The 19,653-nt window shown below is 43.0% G+C and overlaps 1 protein-coding gene across 1 annotated transcript; it reads right to left on the reverse strand.

Moving 5' to 3' along the window:
• Window positions 1–2,770: 2,770 nt before the first annotated feature.
• LOC147445724 (cellulose synthase-like protein D3) lies at window positions 2,771–7,301 on the reverse strand. The gene is made up of 3 exons (XM_086525163.1): window positions 6,023–7,301; window positions 4,889–5,693; window positions 2,771–4,806 (listed from the first exon to the last, which is right to left on the reverse strand). Exons 1-3 carry the CDS (start codon window positions 7,036–7,038, stop codon window positions 3,058–3,060), a joined length of 3,570 nt encoding a protein of 1,189 aa, XP_086381289.1. The 5' UTR covers window positions 7,039–7,301; the 3' UTR covers window positions 2,771–3,057.
• Between the last annotated feature and the right edge of the window lie 12,352 nt (window positions 7,302–19,653).

The following is a 19,653-nucleotide window of genomic DNA, read 5'->3' on the forward strand; positions in this document are numbered from 1 at the left end:
CATTGTCTGAACACTTTTTGAGAGTTTTAATAAACGTACCCCCCAAATCTGATATCCGAGTTTTTTTGAAAGTGAATATCAAAAATGAAATTAGGGACTTTTTATTATCTCTCTCTAAGCTGACCTGGCATTTCTTGCAAGGCCCATTTTTGAGTCCAAACTTTTCCTAATGCCTCATTTGCACTCATCTATAGCTCATCAAGTAGACATGGAAGTCACATTCTAGCTGCCACATATGACTTGCCTAGACAAAAAGTATTACACATGAAGACTCTAACAAGATAGAAGGTGGAGTTCACAAGGCGTAATTGGTGCCATGGGTCAAAGCCCACACACCCAACATGGAGTGGGCTCCACATCAGTGGTGCTCTTAAATGGGGTGTATGTTGGTTGTACAAATTGGGGAATGATTGGCAAAGCTATGCTAATAGGTTTGACATCGGCAACTTAGGGCAACATAGGCCCTCTAAAATTACATGGTGTAGATTGTGAAAGTGTGTGCACAGATGCGTGTGCATGCTTGGTGTGTTGTGTGAGGAAGGGGAACACAGAGAGTTTTGGGTGAAGCTCTCACTGAGGATTGAAATCACTACTCCTTATTGATATATATTACCAATGAATAGAGACAAAGTTAGTACAATTAGGAAGATGAGTGTCCACCCAGTTGGCCTAAACACTAACAACTCCCACTTAAAGGCCAACATGGCCCAAGTGGCTATATGTGTAAGTATGTACATCCATACAACCCTGAAGCATTCAAGTGGATTCACCCTATACCCATGATCTCTATGCAATATGCAAACTGCTATGAGGGTATGAACCTTGCCTACAAATGCGCTCGCTATTGCTAGCCAATATGTCACGCATCACATGATCACAGACTTCAATGTGTTTTCACTTGGAGTGAAACAGGGGTTCTTTGCGAATGCAATCGCACTTTGGCTTTCACAATGCAACGCTGGAGTGGAGACCAAGTAATGCCAAGATCTCCCAGTATGTGAGCTAACCACGCAGCTTCCTTGTTAGCATCAAAAATTGTCACATACACTCTTCCTCTATGGTGGAGGATGCCGTGCAGTTTTGGAAACATGATCTCCATGGCACGGCTGCTCCAGCAAATAGAAAAACGTAGCCAAATGTGGATCTTTGACTATTCACACAGCCCGCATAATCCGCATCTGTGTGACCCGCAATGGATGCTTCACTATTCCCAAAACATAATCACTTGTTTGACGTACCATTTAGATATCTCAAAATGTGCTTCACAATTTCCCATTGCTTTCTGGTAGGTTTTTCCATATTTGCTAACTAGTCCCACTACAAAAGTAATGTTCGGTCGTGTGCCTACCATGATATTCATAAGACAACCATCGACTGCAATGGATGCTTCACTATTCCCAACACATAAGCACTTGTTTGTTGTACCTTTCAGATATCTCAAAATATGCTTCACTAGTCCCAGTGCTTTCTGCTAGGAGAGGTAGGCGTAGCTGGACGAGGGCGGCGAGTCGACGTAGAGTTTTTTGGGAGGGGGATATTCAGGAGGATCACGAAAGTTAGCCAATATAGTAAGAGAGCAATGATATTCATAAGACGACTGCCGACTGCAATGGAATGCTCCACTATTCCCAAAGCGTAAGCACTTGTTTGGTGTACCTTTCAGATATCTCAAAATATGATTCACTAGTCCCAATGCTTTTTGCTAAGAGAGGTAGGCGTAGTTGGACGAGGGCGACGAGTCGAGTAGAGTTTTTTGGGAGGGGGATATTCAGGAGGATCACGAAAGTTAGCCAATCTAGTAAGAGAGCAAGATCCTCTTTATTTAAGCTTTTTTTAGTATGCTTCACTAGTCCCAGTGCTTTCTACTAGGAGATGTAGGCGTAGCTGAACGAGAACGGCGAGTCGATGTAGAGTTTTTTGGGAGGGGGATATTCAGGAGGTTCACGAAAGTTAGCCAATATAGAAAGAGAGCAATGATATTTATAAGACGACCACCGACTGCAATGGATGCTTCACTATTCCCAAAGCGTAAGCACTTGTTTGTCGTACCTTTCAGGTATATGCTTCACTAGTCCCAGTGCTTTCTGCTAGGAGAGGTAGGCGTAGCTGGACGAGGGCAGCGAGTCGACATAGAGTTTTTTGGGAGGGGGATATTCAGGAGGATCACGAAAGTTAGCCAAATTAGTAAGAGAGCAAGATCCTCCTTATTTCAGCATTTTTTAGTATCGTGGGATAGGGGAGAGAGTTGAGAGATACAGTGCGCACATGAGGGGGAGTGTGCACATGAGAACGTTCATTCAACAGACACTTTTTTTGAAGCACTCACTTACAGGCTTGCTTTGCTGCAAGACATCTGCAACCACTAGGCTTCGCTCCAGCCACGCTGAACGTGATCGTTCCACCCATCGAATCCTTAGGGGACTCAAGTAATCGCTCGATGGGATCGGAATTCAATCTACACCATGACAAATAATGGTGGGTCACATCTACTTTTTGAGCAGAATTGGCATCGATTGGGGCTCATGTGCGCACTGAGAGAGAGAGAGAGAGAGAGAGAGAGAGAGAGAGAGAGAGACGCGGGCGTAGCTGGACGAGGGCGACGAGTCGACGTAGAGTTTTTTGGAAGGAGGATATTCAGGAGGATCACGAAAGTTAGCCACTATAGTAAGACAGCAAGATCCTCTTCATTTGAGCTTTTTTTAGTATCGTGGGATAGGGGGGAGAGAGTTGAGAGAGAGAGAGAGAGAGTCGGCTATCTAATCGACTCAAATAACCATCAATCGCGATGCACATTTAGGAAAACAATATGAATTTGAGGAAATTACACTAGGTTCCTAAAACCTTAGAGATCATGGCAGAGTTTGCATGCTCTCTCTATAAGAGTATGTGCCTACGATTTAAAAGAAATGTGGAGTAAGCCAATGAAAATATTAAAAAATAAGCAGTGATTGGATCATCAAACTCATTGATGAAGGTAACCAAGCATGATGAAGCCGCCGCCAGAGATAGGAGAGCAGGGCGACTAGAAAACACCCATTGTCAGCAGGGAGAGAGTATTCAAGGAAATTGAAATGGCTGAATCTGCAAGCCTCCGCTGGAGGTTGGAGGCGACGAAATGGAGACCCACATCAAAGAGATGATGATGGCAAGGAGCCCCGACCACACAAACACAATTGTCGGTGTTCTTCGCTTGCGTCCCATAAGGCCTTTGGAGAAGGGATAAAGATGTGCAAGCACCCACACGCTGAAGAAAACCCCTCCCAGAAGCTTGCTCCAATCTTGATACCTGCTATAAACTGTTCGTCCAATAGCAATGGCTATTGCAATGATGTTTGTCATGATGATGGTGAGGGGAGGGATCATCAGTGCTGACCATCGCACTTCATACAGCTCTGCAAATTCGTCGACGGCATCCTCTGCTGCTGCTGCCTTTGCCGTTAGGGTGAAATTTATGTCCACCCCTGCGATGACCTTGAGGAGGCCCTGCATCACAGCTGCAAGGTGGGCAGATGTTCCCCCTGTTAGCCAGAACTGCTCATTGCGCCACCAGTCGTGAAGCGTGATGCCAGACCATTTGATCTCGAGCAGCGCAAGTAGGCACATGGAGACGGTGATGGAGAGCAAGAATACCAGAAAGGTAAGCCCCAAGCTTTGTACTATAAACTGATTGCTGACCAGAGAGAGGGCAGGGAGAAAGCAGTAAACAATCAGGAAGATGCTAGTGAAAGGGTAAAGTCCAACATTAAGATAGGCCACCCTCTGCAAGGGCTTAAGGCGTCGCGAACCGAAGAGGGCATTGTTGCGGGAGAAGAAGATCTCCACAGATCCAGTAGCCCAACGCAGCACTTGATGGAGACGATCTGTGAGATTTATTGGAGCAGTTCCCCTGAATGCATCCCGCTTGGTAACACAATAGATGGAGCGCCAGCCCCTATCATGCATTCGATAGCCTGTAACAACATCCTCTGTGACAGACCCATATATCCAGCCCACACTAAGCCCCCATTCTGTTTTATCTTCGTACCAGCAGGATATCACATTGATAGCTTCCGCAACAGTGCCAGCATCAAGAGGCTCACGGGCCGACGTGAGCAGACCAGAAGGGCGACCGTTGGTAGCACCAGCATAGTCAGCAAGAGGTCGAGCTTCAAGCTCTGCCACTGGAATTGAAGCTGCCAGTGTGGTTGAGCTGCCGAATTTGCGTGGCAAGAGCTGCGCTTCGATATCCTCCGTCTCCTCCTCCTGCTCAGCAGCAACACCCTTCCCAGGCAGCCAACGCTTACACTTCACCTTCATCTTGCGGCGGCCACAACAGCCAGTATTCTCTGTTGTCCTTGGTGGATCAAAACCATAAAGAGCAATTCTGCGAAATACACAACCTGTACCCACATACATTGGTCCCTGGACTCCATCCAAGGCCCTCATGTTCACATCAAAGAAGACAGTATTGTGGTTAGCATATCGATCATTTGGATCAACGCCCTCAAAGCGCTGAGGAAACTGTACATAACAGATGCGGTCACCACCACGGTCCATCATGAAGCACATGGCCTCCTTAAGAGCAAGTGAGTTGTAGATATAGTGATCACAATCAAGGTTGAGGATGAAGGGCCCATTAGACATGATGGCACTTGTGCGCACCAGGGCATTCATTGCACCTGCCTTCTTGTTGTGATCATAGCCTGGTCTCTTCTCACGAGATACATACACAAGCATTGGCAGCCTGATGTCCACACCAGTTGTGTCAAGCAGAATGTCTTCAGCATTACCATAAACTGGATCACTTGTTGCTGGAGTCAGCATAACCTGCACAAAAGAGTGTAAATTATAAGCAAAATTGTTTGTAATAATAGAAGGGAAAAGACTCTCAATTGCCCTCGTTTTGTACCTGAATTACACCTGCATGGTCTCCTCTGCTATGATCCTTAGTAGGTGTTGCCCAGGTTCCTGGCCAATGCGTTCCATCAGCCATCCATGTTGCTTTTTCATACTTGACTTGCTCTGTAGGATCTGTTCCAAGCTCAACCTGTGCTCTTTTGGCTCTTATCTCTTCATGTGCATTATAAGCATCTGACCTTCTTCTAATTGATTCAGGCAGCCCATTGATCCTTATTTTGAACTCATCGTACTCTCGCTTGATCCGTCTCCGATCTCTCACAAAATCAGTCTTCACTTTATTCTTTGTGGGATCTCCCTTAGATTGAAAGTAAGCTTCCGGGTTCCGCGGCTCAATGCTATGCTTCCTGCAGAATGGAACCCAAACTCGTGCAAAGCTTGCAGCTTCAGCAAGGGCTTCAAAGCTTAGCAGTGCTCCACCATCGTCAGATAGGTAGCAAGCAACTTTTTCAACAGGATACTGCACAGCTAAAATGGAGAGGATGGTGTTGGCAGTGACAAGTGGTGGCTCTTTCTCTGGATCTGCTGTTGAAACAAAGATATCCATGCCTGGCAGGTCTGACCTTCCTTTAGGGTTTGAAGCTGAAGACCTCTCAAATTTCTCTGAAAGAACTGAGAGGTCGGTTGTTCGATTCACAGGGGCCAGCTTGGGCACTTGATCAAGAACCCAAGAGAAAGCAAACCAGATTTCACATACAATAGACATTCCCCACAGCCACATTGCTTCTTTGTTAGGATGGCGAATCCTCCAAGTAAGGAACAGGCATAGGGCAACCAGCCGGAAAACCACCAGTATTCTGCACAGTATAAATCAAGCTGATATAAACTTCTGTGTCTATCATGCTGTAAGCAATTTGTACTGTTGTCTAGAATGCATAGACTTGACAATTTCACAAACAAATCCATCCTGATGCAAAAAAAAGCAGTTACATATTACAACGCTGAAGACGAGGCAAGCTTCTAGGAAAATCAGCACATAATATAGTCGTAAGAAAACCAAGGCAAGCTTGTAGCTAAATCAGCACATAAAAGAGTGCTGAAACTATTGTGCAATTGCAAAATCGTGTGATAAATTTCTGCCTGTAAAACAAACATGACACCTGAAATGCATTGCCTGTATCTCTACCTGTAAGGGCTTATGATGCCAGCAGAGATGGACTTCTTGCGCGAAAGTGGACGACGTCGTCCTTTGTCGAAGTCTGGCGGAGTGTTTCCACCACCCTTTAGATAAGCGCCGTCCTTAGGCCACAGTGCGTTACCGTAGCCATAAGTACCTTTGGTCTCGAACAGCCAGCGCGCATGGTCAAACTCTGACACATGCTTCCCCATTAGCAGTGGTGGATTGCTATTCTTGAAAGACCTCAGCAGAGATAATCGCCTCTCTAGGGCCTGCTCTTTGGAGAGCGGAGGCATATTAAACTGATCTGACTCTTCCTCCTCGTCATCTTCTTCATCTCCATGGTTTTGACGCGCTCGTTGTCGGTCAGGATCGCAGACTTTGTACATGTGCTTGCAGCCCCTGCAAATCCCGCCTGATTCCAAGGCTTCTACGTAGCACTCTCTACAAATTGAGAATCCACATTCGCACGGGGCAACATCCTGTCCCCTTTCATCGCACATTACCTTCCCATCGCAGCCTACAATCTCACATATTGAAGGTCCTTTTGCGCAATCTTCTGTATCAGGATTGCCAGACTCGCTCTCTACCATTTTTTCCATGACATGGCCTCTTGTAAGACTTTGGAAGCCTCCAGAGAAGAGAGTGTTTGAAACGAATTCTTGACGCGATTGTATAGGCACCGCAGGTATAGCGGATTCTCCATCGTCAGCAAGCTGTTGTTGCTGCTGTTGCTGCTGCGTGGTAGGCGTGCAAAATAATAGAGGGCGATTGTCAGGAGTAGGCGGGATGTGAACTGTGTAGTGGAATTGAGAAGTAACCTCTTCTCCTTGCTCATTGTCGTCCTGGCAAACGGGGAGGTAGTGACCGCTGGAGTTTCGGCGGCCATTGCCGCTTCCACCAGGAGAAGACAGGCCTGGCTGAAGAGGGCGAGGGCTAAGCAAGCCACGAGGGCTAGCCATGCTTGCGAAGGAGCGAACACCTCCTCCAGCGATGGAAAGAGAGGAAGCTGGAGAGGAAACCATGGTAGGCGACGTTGAAATACTAACTGTTGGCGTGACGAATAGTAGAAACAACCTTTACCTGCTAGGAATTCAAGCTGGTGAGTTGAGGGAAGAGAAGGATGGCGCTGCTGCGTCGAGATGACATGGGAGCAATAGTGAAGCTCAGCTATGGCGGCGGACTTTGAGAATCAGTAGCAAAACTGCAGAAGTACGCACACGTGATGGGAATGAAGACGAAGAAGAAGAAGCTGAGAGAAGAGTAGAGAGCTCGGAAAGAAAAGATTTAGAGGTTTTGGGGAATTTCAAAAACGAACGTTGGCACAAATGTGAACGTTTCATTTATGAACGTTAGAACTTAGAAAGACATTTTTCCATAAGATAATAAGGTGATTGAAGAAGGAGATGTTCATGCGAGAGATGTGATCGGCGCAAACAAAGGCGTTAGGCGTGTTGGAGTGCTCACTCAAAATCTATAAATAGTGACAATGCTCCTGGCTAGATATTTGGTGTTACTTGTTCTATTAAAATTTCTAGTTTGAAAAACATGTAAAATTTATCATAATATAGTCACAATTTTCCAAAGAACGCGTAAAATTGTTTTAGGCATGTAAATTTTCACTAGACTAATTTATTTGTTTAAAAAAATGTTCTTCAAGAATATTGATTTGTTGTTTTGCTTTGGTGAACGTGTCGAACCAATTGGATCGCTCAATTACTGATGCATAGACAATGGCTATCTTGCATGCAAGAAAATTGTGTGCTCCATGTAGCTTTGGCAAAAGAACTTCGGGTTCCTCTTCCTTCGCGCCTTGCAACAAGGAGGCATTCAGTGCATTGTGAAACAAGATACTCATAGGATAAGAAGAATATTTTTCCCTAAATAATAAGGCGATTAAGAAAGGATAGTAAAGTTATGGTGAGGGTGCTCGTGCAGGATACTCTCTCACGAGCCATCTTGGTAAACCATCATCACTGTCATATATACAAAGTGTTTTGCACATTTCGTACCTACTCTAGTAAATTTAAAATTGTCATGAAAATTAACTCCTAACTTTCCAAATGTATTTTCCATCTTAAATTGGTCGCTTAAGTACGGGGGAGATAAAAGAGAACGAGTGAAATTAATTAAAGTGCTTATAGACTTAGTTGTGTCAAAGGCTTGGGACCAAAGGAAAGAAGTCTATAAAAGAGCAACTATTTCATTTATCTTGACCAAAGGTCTAGAAGCACATGTCTCTATTCTAACTCTTGTTCCCATTTATTCTCCCACATTAAATGATCAATTTAATATGAGAAAATCATTTGGGTTAGTTACATATTAGATTTGATGACATTACCTCTCTCTTGAAATCATAGTAGTCCTCGATTACGAGGTAGAGAAGATAAAGCCTAGTCATTAGTCCATGTTTCTTAGCGGGTAGAGGATCTCGTTTTACCCTACAACATCATTCCAGAATGGATGACTAATCCATTTGGTGCTCAGGAGACTTAGTTGCCGCAATCATGTTTGCTCTTTAGTCCATATCATACTTCCAAAGTAGAGTGACAAATTCTACTTGGTGTTTGGGAGACTTCGTCACCACAAACATGATTCTAAGCATGCATACTATTTAAATTTGTGCACAATAAAAAGAGAACTAGTCTTATAAGACAAAAACATTGTTCATTTAAAATGCATTTTCATTTGCTTACTCTAGTATAGCATTGTAAGCATTGACAAGGTTCATATTATCCTTAAGTTAGATTCCTTGCATCCATCGAGCATCTTTAAAAGGATAATATTTAAACTTAATAAGATATCATTGGATAATCTTACCGTTTCTTTAATACCTTGTCTTCATATCATAGGATGGACTCAGATTGAAGTGCTTCTTCTTGATCTTTGATTTTTGGAGGGTCTGTAACTATTGCTTCTTTTGGTGGCGCTCCTTTGAAAGGCTTACATAGGCTCTCCTAGAAAACATCGTGCATGAGCCAGTGGTTGGGCAACTTTAATTGATAATCCATCTCATTGATTGGCTTAAGAATTTAAAAAGGACCATAGTATCTTTTTGCTAGTTTAGAATAATACTCTTGGTGCCAGTAGGATTCTTGCCCGTAGTATGCCGTAGATGAGCCTTGATAAACTTTAGCAAGACCCAATCATTTTCCTTAAAGGCTAATGCTTTTCTATGCTTATTAGCAACATCCCTTTTTGACTTTGCTGTGAGATGGATATAACCGCTTTAATCTTTGGAAAAGATTCTTGTGAGTCTAAGCTATATTCATTAGTAGCGAAGATCTTCCCATGTACTTTAAGAGTAAGGGACTTTTGGATCTTCCCTCTTTAACCTCAAAAGGTGCTTTTTCCATAGAAGTATGTATAATGTCATTGTATGCATACTCTATAAAAGGTAGGTACTTCTCTCATTGAGAACGTTGATCTACTTCCATGGCATGGGCTTTTAGTAGATCAAGAATCGTTAGATTAGTTATTTTACTTTGGTCATCCGTTTGTGGATGATAGGCCAAAAGAGAAATTTAATATAATTCCTAGATTCTCAAAGACACCCTAATAGAAATTATTGGTCATTCTAGGATCTTTGTCCGACACTATGGATGTTAGTAAGCCATGATACTTGAAATTTTGAGATTTAAAGAGGGTTGTCGTTTGATGTGCCTTAACAGTTTTTTTGACAGGCATAGAGTGTGTTTTCATGCTAAGCCTGTCACACTGAAACAATCCAAGTTGCTTCCCTCGATCAAATTTCAACTTTTGGCATACCACGCATTTTGAAACATACTCTTGTATGTTTACTTTTCATGGTTGACCACCAAAAATACGTTTCTACTCCTCAAAGAGAAGTTTATAGAATCTTTCTTTGCCCCGTATAATGAGAAGCATGTGATTCATACATGACTTTTTTATTGTATGGGTGAGTAACACATAGCCTATTGCTGTTTGGAAGATAACCATCCTTCAAGGTGAATGGTTCTTTTTTCTTCCCTAATGCAAAGGCTATAATTACGTACTTAAAGTCTCGGTCAGTAGCATACTCATCTATCACAAAAGATAGATCATTGTGAGATAGACACGACCTTTACCCTTGGCCGTCGTGAAAGTGTATAGACCACTTAATTGTGCTTGCGAGCAATGTGAGCAATATGAAATTTAAATTGCGAAAGAAAATTTTGCCCACCTCATTTGTTTGTCAGAGAGCTTGGTTTTCATCATGATGTTCTTGAGGCTTTGTGATCTATTCATAGGATGAATGGAGTCCCCAAGAGTTAGCGTTTCCACGTGTCTAGGGCATATAGAACAACTAGTAGCTCTTTTTTGTATTTGCCCAATACTCGCTTATCGAAGTTGAGTCTTTGACTCTCATATGCTATGGCATGCCCTCCTTGAAGCAAAATAGCTCCAAGGCAATCACCACAAGCATCACATTGGACCTCAAATGGCTTTGAGAGATCTAGTAGTGTGAGCACACGTTGAGAGATAAGCTTCTCAAAAGCTTCTTGCGTGACTTTTTCACTCCATGAATACTTAACGATCTTTTTCGTTAAGTCATGTAATGGGCCTGCTATCAGCGAACTTTTCTATGAAGCATCTATAATATGCACACATACCTACAAAGCTTCATACCTCCTGTAGATTCCTTGGATTAGGCCATCCTTTTAATACCTCTAACTTTGTTGGATCCATACGAGTGCCACCTTTAGAGATAATGTGACCTAAATGTTGAATCTCTTGTAGGAAAAAATCACTTATCTTTTCATTAATGAAAAGCTTATTCTCTCTCACAACTTGAAAGATTACCTGGAGGTGACGCTTGTACTCCTCAAGAGAATTTGAGCGGCCTGAAGATTTTTGTCCACCATGAGTTTGAATGCATCTGGAGCATTTGTCTGGCCAAAACTTGGAACTTATCAAATAGATCTTCTACTCGTGGCGGCACGGAAAATCTCTTTTTTTAATAGTGATCCTATTTAATGCTCTATAGTCGATACACATGTGATATGTGCCATATTTCTTTTGCACTAAAAGTACTGGTAAACAAAATGGGGAGGAGCTAGGCCTCACCATCCCTTTTTCCACCAATTCTTGCACTTGCCTTATGATCTCCTCTTGTTGAGCTTGTGAAACTCAATAACGAAGTTTATTAGGCGGTGAGCTTCCTAGTAGAAGCTCTATTGCATGGTCATCATCCCCTCGTTTTGAAGGTAGCTCACTAGGGATGTCATTAATGAAAACATGGTGGAATCCATTTAGGAAATTAGACAACTTTAATTCCTCTTTATTTCCTTTATTGCTGCTTGTGAAACCATTGGAATCTTTTACAGATTCTCCATCAAAAATCATATATGTAGAAGTAGAGCTTTTCATCGACTTATCAAAAGCAAGTGTATTTACCAGGGATATGGTGTTCCTAGACTCATTAGCATCTATGTACATGCTCTTTTCCCTGTAGGTGAAGTAGATTCTCCTTTCAGGGAACTTCATGTTGGAAGCCATGCAGTTAAAACATGGTGCCCCAATGATAACATCCTCATGTTTGAGAGGGGAGATGAAGAAATTCTCTTTGTCCACATAGATTTGGACATGAAGCCTCAATTTTCTAACTAAGGGAGTAACTGAGACGTCTTGTCCCTTGATAGCTCCATTGGTTTTCAATGAATCTCCCATCTCGTGGGCTTGTATGCCTAGCTTGGTGGTCAACTCCGTGGATATGAAGTTGTGAGTTGCACCAGGGTGAAACAAAATAAAGGCATCATGCTCTTTCATCTTTTCCCAAGCATAGGAAAGGAGAAATCCTTGGCAATAAGCATCCTCTTTTGGAGCTTCAACCATAGAGGTTCTAGGCGGCTCCTTGCATACATTTCTTTGGGGGGCAAGCACGATAGGCATGTCTTTGCTCCCCGCACTTGAAGCATCGGTTATCTTTGCGATAACGCTCTAGCTCCTCGAGAGAAAGTTGATTCTTGCCTTTGTATACTCCTTTATCCTTAGCTTTATTGTTGTTGATAGAGTTGCCTTGGGAAGAATTTTGAGCATTGTTCTTCCCCTTTGCTTCATTTTGATCTTTGTTTTCCATGGCCTTGGCATTCCTTTTAGCCCCTTATTGGAAATTGATGCGTGAGTCAACCATAGTGTGGTGGATTACTTCCGTGATAGAACCAGGCCGTTGGGAGTTGACATACTCAACATTTATTCAGGTAATCCTGCACATAATTGTTGTTTTTGCTTGGCAAAGTCTATTTTCTGAAAGACAGTAGCCTTGAAATGTAAATACCAAAACTTGTCCACATATTTGTGGATAGACTCATGGGAGAGAAGCTTCAAACTCCGCCATTGGGTAAGCACTTTGTCCTTTGCATCGCTTGCAAGGAATTGCTTCATGATGGAAACTCGTAAAGTTTTCCATGTCTTTGGGGCTTTGCCATTGCCACGAAGGCTAGCCCACCATTGACGCGTAGATTATTGGAAGTGCATAGCTACATGATGTAGCTTGGAGGACTCTATGAATCCAATACTTTGTTGGTAGCACCAAAGGTGCCATCATAGGTAAGAAAAGATATACTCTTTCCTCCCTCTTAGAACTTCTTGAGCTTTTGGAACCTTCGCCATGCAGGGTAAGATTTGTGATGTCCTCCCCTTTTGTATTCTCTAGGAGAGTAGCTATTGCTTTCGTCAGAAGAGGAGGAAGGTGAAGAAGAAGTAGAAGAGGGTGACCTCTATCTTACCCTTTTCTTCCTTTGTTTCCTCTCTTCCCTTTCGGAGTGACAGGGAGAAGGATTATGGGCTGACCATTTCCTCTTAGGAGGAGTTGGCGATCGTCTAGAATGCCGTCTTCTTGGAGCCACAACTTCAGAGGAACTTATAATTCATTACTTTCTCGTTCTTTGGAATCCTCCTCTCGTATGGGAGAGAGTCTTCTTTTGGGAGTCCCATCAAGAGGCCTCCTAAGCTCTCTCCTCTTGGAGAGGAAAGGAAATCCGATAAGCACAAAGTTATTGAGTAACTTCGGCTTGCAAAGCAAGGTTGCCCATAGCTTGTTGCGACCTAGTAACAAGATAATTAACAATCATATGCATGGGGGCATCATCATTAGCACCTTCATGTTGAAAATCAAAGTTATCAATATTCATTACACTCTCTTGGTTATTGTCATCCATGCTAATTAAACTTACTTATAAATTACTTTGTGCTTTGGTACCCTCAAAAACCTTAGTCGCTACTCTTCTTTACCTTGAAAATTAGTTCTCAAGTGGCCACACCTGTAGTTTAGACACTGCTGATTGCAAAGACTAGTGGAGAGGTTCTAACATTGCTCGATTTATTATAGTTCCTATTGAGCTTGTTAGTAGCTCAATAATGGTTAAGCCAAAGGCAAGCCTCGAGAGACTCCATTATTAAGACTAAAGTTCCCAACGGTATACCTTGAACTAAGTCCTTGTCAACCAAGATAATAGATCCTTGTCCCACTTAACCTGTTGCAATAAGCAAGCCCAACCTTTCATGGACAACTTAAGAACCTCTCTTCTTAAGCAAGAAAAGAGAAACCAATATCTCTGATACCAATGTAATTGAAATGGCCTATGAACTTTGAGAATAGCGGAATTAGGAGAATTAAAGAGAGCATTTGTGTGAGACTACTTTGAGAACATAGAGGGTGAACTTAATTAGAGGTAGCAACATAACCATTATACTTAATTAACTTGGCATGAGCAATACTTTTGCAAGAGAGAGAGAATTAAAGAACTTGACAACAGTTGAGGACCCGATTTATGTGGAGCCAGTCCCCCCCTCAATAGGCTTTTGTATTATAGATTCTCCCATAAAGAGAGACTTGGTATAATACAATCTTTGTGTTCATTGTGACCTTCGTGATGCTATGAAGATGGAAAGCTTCATGCATCACGAGCATAATATAAACTTTGTAAAAGCATTAACCATCCTCGGCTTCAGTCCCAAGGCCTCAAACACCTTCGAAGGTGGAGAGAGCTAGCACGGAATGAGGGTAGGAAAGAGGAAGAAGAATCATTCATAAGAGAAAGAAATAGTTTCTGACTTATCATCATTCTTCTTCCTAGCATAGTAATGAAGATGGAGAAGATGGCAAGCTTAATCATTGAAGCATGGCTCTTGGTTGGATTTGCATTCTATAGCCAAGAGTGTTGGTGTAGGCTCTCAACTTCTCAACGAGCTTGGAGAAGGAGATGGAGTTCTTCCACTTTCACCAAGTAAGAATGTGTGAAAAATGAGTGTGTGAGAGGGTGTATACCACCAAGCACACCCCTTGCTTGCTTTGGTAGACCCCTCCTTGTAGCTCAAGCTTGAAGCTCATTGGACTCCTCTAAGCCTAGCCAATCATATGCATAATGCATTTCAAGCAACATAGGTAGCATTAGGATAAGTGTCCTCCTTACCTCTTTGAGAGAGAGAACTTGAAATTATCTAGATATTTGTTGAATTGAACTATAAGCTCATTGGGTCCAAATTATCTAGATATTTGTTGAATTGAACTAGAAGCTCATTGGACCCCTCTTCAACCAAGCCAATAGGAGTCAAGTACACCATGTGGCTAAGCATAGGGAGAGCTTGACATGTGTCCATGTGCCCCTTGAGAAAGGGGGTGCCCTTTGGGTGAGTGGGAGGTTAAGTCAAAGATTCCCCTAACTTTGGGGCTTTCCCCCTCCTTTGTAGGGTCTCTTTTTGACTCAAGCACCTTACCCCCCATGCATGGGAAGCTTCTCAAGCACCTTACTCATCAAGCATGACAAGCACCTTAGTCATCAAGCACCTCAAGCACCTTAGTCACCAAGTATGACAAGCACCTCAAGCTTGGGCCGGGTTCCCATCTCAAGTACAACCCTATCTTGCCTAAGGTCTAAGTACTTTTAACACTAACCTTTAGAGGTCTTTAATGAAGCTAAACCTAAGGTCTTTTAAGCTCCATTAGATGCACGTTGCTCTTAGTTAGCAAGCACCTTAGTCATCAAGCATCTCAAGCACCTTAGTCACCAAGTATGACAAGCACCTCACGCTTGGGCCGGGTTTCCATCTCAAGTACAACCCTATCTTGCCTAAGGTCTAAGGACTTTTAACACTAACCTTTAGAGGTCTTTAATGAAGCTAACCCTAAGGTCTTTTAAGCTCCAGTAGATGCACGTTTCTCTTTGATAGACTACCTCCTTTTAGACCCCTATTGAGATGTAACCATCTCTCCTCTTGGTCCCCTGCTGAGGTAAGTCTATAAGCACTTATTGCACATTGCTCTTTGGTAGACCATCTCCTTTTGGACCCCTATTGAGATGTAACCATCTCTCCTCCTGGTCTCCTACTGAGATAAGTCTAGAAGCACTTATTGCACATTGCTCTTTGGTAGACAATCTCCTTTTGGACCCTTATTGAGATGTAACCATCTCTCCTCTTGGTCCCCTATTGAGATAAGTTTAGAAGCACTTATTACACATTGCTCTTTGGTAGACAATCTCCTTTTAGACCCCTATTGAGATGCAACCATCTCTCTTGTTAGTCCCCTACTGAGATAGGTTTAGAAGCACATGTCTCTATTCTAACTCTTGTTCCCATTTATTCTCCCACATTAAATGATCAGTTTAATATGAGAAAATCATTTGGGTTAGCTAGATAGTAGATTTTATGACATCAATAGCATGGCCAACAATGGCTTGAAGCTCATAATCATTGAGAATCTCACTGAGTGTCAGTCTCTGCACGATTGTATGATTGAAGGTGCAGGCCATGGTGCTTTCATTGCTGCTGCTCCTGCACTTCATTTTCTATGCAGCGACGACCAGATATCCTACACTGTTGGTGGGATGTTGCTGCAAGTTTTGATGCGGCGGCCAGGTATCCTACAATATTGGTGGGATGCTGCAACAAGATTTGACATGAAGATGGACGCAACAAAGCAAAAGCAATGCAATAGAAAGTGTCCTCCAGGCTCACACTGAGAGAGAGGGGGGGGGGGGGGGGGGGGGGGGACGGTGAGGTTTTAGTCTCATTGCCGCAACATGTGGGTGGTGTGATCAAGTTCGTGATTAAGCAAACAACCAACATTACACTATGTCTCACATTGAAACCAACATCGTGCATGCAGGTTCAAGTAATCAGTTGCAGGTCATGTCAAACCTCGCTCTGCCCGCAACAACTCAGCTTTTTGTTTCACATAGAAGCGGGACACAAAAGCCATCTTTGCTTTTTTTTGCCTTCCTTCTCAGTATGTAGAGTGGTCCTGGAAGCTTTGCCTATGCATTATTGACTTAATTCATGTGTAGCATTCCGACACGAGCCATAATGTGTCTTTACTTGCGGAGGATATCTTGAGTCAACATCTAGTACGGGTTTCAGTTGTGGAGGAGCTATATAGAGGACACATATGAGAGCTAATAGGCGAGCATCTTCAAATTTAATTTTTTCAGCTACACATGTACCGTCCTTCTACTTCGTCGTTCATCAAGCCAAAGTCGACAACCTTGCATGCCTAGTCATTGATACCAAAATGAAGTCCTACACTCTACAGACTCACGCAGTTATAGAACCACATTCAACAACCTGGCACACCCTCCCTTTTTGTAGGTCTAATAATGAGCTCCAAGTGTAGGTATACAACAACTTTCACGTGCTTTTCAATGTCCTGATATATGGTTGTTGCCTAGCCTAGGAGACCTACAAAAATTCATACTGGTATGAATCAGGTCGGATTGCATGTAATTGCAGGTTGTCTGAGCTCCAACAGGGGATGTTAATAATACTATGAAGAAACTGATGAATTTTTTTGAGAAATAATCAAACCAAATGCCAAGAAAGAGAATGATTGTGGCATCTACGTCCTCAAGAAATCCGGAACTAGGCCAGTTATCTTTGTTTCCAAGTGAAAAGGTTTTATAACTGCTACACTTAAAGATTGTCCCGAATCCTTATGGACAATTTAGATTATTTGTTTGTAGATCCCAAATCCATTCTCATGAACAATATTACCATTGTTAGTACACATTCAAACTGAGGATGCTTCCAATGATGCATCAGGTAACCCTTGCCTAAAAATGAACTTGGGCAAGGGCATCAATGCATCCATTGCAAAATCAACCTCTCATACTCCATCCCCTTTTGCAACACTACTGTGCAGGCATGGAGGAAGAGAGGGACAACTTTAAAGCAACAAGGCAAACCACATGCGGTGAACCCTACATGGATTTTCTCACCACTGCCTTACTTTTCTCACCTCACATTTGAAACCTACTTAATTGGGATCTTTGGTGATTTCACTTAATGGACCATCTATCACCACATGAGTACCCTATTGGCTAAGAGTTTAGCTTATCAATCCTTTATGTTAGGCAAGCCTCGTGATTTATTCCTTGTTTTTTCAAATTTTAGAATAAGGAAAGTAAGACCCCCGTACTTTCCTTTTGAAATAAATCAATCTCTCTCTCTCTCTCAAAGTAAGACCCCCGTACTTTCCTTTTGAAGACTGGGAGAGCATATGATCATGATGGCCTAGTCGCTGAGCATTTCATGCATGACAAAGACCTACTAGCAGAGCTTCTAGCAGTTATGTTTAACCGAGCCATGTGTGAGGGCCTACCAGACTACACAGCATCGACGGAGGCTACGTCAAAATATTCAGAGCACACTGGCCAGGCATGCATGACGCCCGGTCAGACTACTAACCATTAGGAAAGAGATTCACCAACGACCGATGCTAGATCTTTTGTGATTCAACTATCCCTACTAGCCGCCCCTCTTATATCTTTTGTGATTCAACTATCCCAACTAGCTTAGTTTTTGGCTTAGCTCACATAGACCAATCTAGAATCCCATTATATATATCTTTGTTTTGTACTATTGTTAGGTTATTTGGTTACTCTGACTTTGTATCAGATCCACCACCTTGTAACTTTCTGGTCTCATAGGTCACTATGGCCTTTTGAAGACGTTAATATAACATTTCATTTCATTTCTCTCTCTCTCTCTCTCTCTCTCTCTCTCTCTCTCTCTCTCTCTCTCTCTCTCTCTCTCTCTCTCTCTCTCTCTCACACACACACACACACACACACACAGAGAGAGTTAACCACCGGCATCAACTTCTAGTAGTCATGGACCAAGCTTGTCGGTCCAATAGGAAAAGGGTAAGAGTGATCGCCGATGAGAGGTGCACTCTAACTGGAACATTCAAAGGTTAGTTGGCTAAGCATGGGTGCCCAAGTGCGAATGGAGGAGCTCATATAAAAGTCACCTAAATCTAAAAATCACTCATTCTCTCATATGTGCAATTGAAGAGTGCTCTTGCTCCATCTCCATCTTCTTTTTCATCTCCTTCTGTGTGTGTGTGTGTGTGTGTGTGTGTGTGTGTGTGTGTGTGTGTGAGAGAGAGAGAGAGAGAGAGAGAGAGAGAGTGTGATCGAGCATTGCGAGAGCACGGCGACGGCGAGCGGTTGAGCGTGGCACAGTGGTAACTCCCTCTTCTTCGTGGCGAGGAATCCTCCATGAAGGCGAGCGTAGGGCAGTGAGTGACACACCCTTGCTCTCTTAAGCTTGCTAGATTAGTCTGGTTGTGTGCTTGCAGCCATTTGTGGCTCGCACACAGTGTACGGCAAGTCCCTTGCATTGACACGTGCAAGAGACGTGCACATTTTTGGCGCCACTGCCGGAAAAATGCCTTGCCACTAAGCTCAAATAGCACTCTATGCTACTTTGTGGTACATTATGAAATGTAGGAAAGGTAGAGAAAGAAGGTGTGTGGCTTGTTGACAAGGATGTTTTTCTTAATAAGGTGTTGCAATGTACTGTGTTTTCTTTTCTGTTCATGAGGTGTTAACTTTAAGGTATTAGTTCTATAATGTTAGATCTGTAAGTACAGCAAGTAGATTTGTTAATTAATTAGTTACTGTAGTACTGTGTTAGTGTGTAGCAGTAGCTATGTTAGTTGCAAGTAGGTAGGTTAGGTGTGTGTGTACTCGTGCAAGAGGCGTGGCCGGGGCGACCTTATCTCAATATATATATATATATATATATATATTAAAATTAAAAATTTTAAAGGTAGGACCGTGATCGAGAACATTCCCCAGGCCCAAGCTCAAGCCCATGCTTAGGCTCAGGCCTTAGTCACCCTTTAGAATTACTTATTCCAGCCTCACGCATAAGTAAAAATCGACCGTTTGAGGACCAACGAAGCTTCGGGTAACCGAACGCTGTGCTGCAAAGCACACCACAACTCCTGAGTGATACGCTTGTTTCTACCTATCACACGCTCTAATCCAAAAATCGATCATAAAAAGACATTTAAAAATATCAAAAAATGAGTGAAAACGGGGTGCAAAACGCCCAAAAAATCAAGCGGTTAACCTTTGAGGGTATTCATCGACACTTGTAGGGTGCCAAAGGCACATGCATCTGCGCTCCGGTCGTGTTCTAGAGGCCGAGCAACTAGCGAGCACTTCGACTTACGCGGGTTCTCAATACCCACCTACCTTAGGTTCCAGGCCCTCAGCGGGAACCCAAGGTAGTACCACTCAGGACCCGCATATAGCGTCCAATGACTCTTCCTCTAACTACGACGTCATGGAGGGTTACCCAATGCCTAATCATGATAGCTCAAGCCAAGACATGCATGTGATGGGCCTACGGTC

The sequence above is a fragment of the Adiantum capillus-veneris genome, chromosome 12, assembly GCF_014529385.1.
Source record: "Adiantum capillus-veneris isolate H3 chromosome 12, ASM1452938v2, whole genome shotgun sequence".
NCBI classification, from domain to species: Eukaryota; Viridiplantae; Streptophyta; class Polypodiopsida; order Polypodiales; family Pteridaceae; genus Adiantum; species Adiantum capillus-veneris.

Coding starts and splice junctions, on each gene's coding strand:
- LOC147445724 (XM_086525163.1), bottom strand. CDS start 7,038: ATGGTTTCCTCTCCAGCTTCCTCTCTTTCCATCGCTGGAGGAGGTGTT. Junction 5,694..6,022: donor GGCATCATAAGCCCTTACAG/GTAGAGATACAG, acceptor TATACTGTGCAG/AATACTGGTGGTTTTCCGGC. Junction 4,807..4,888: donor ACCATGCAGGTGTAATTCAG/GTACAAAACGAG, acceptor TCTTTTGTGCAG/GTTATGCTGACTCCAGCAAC.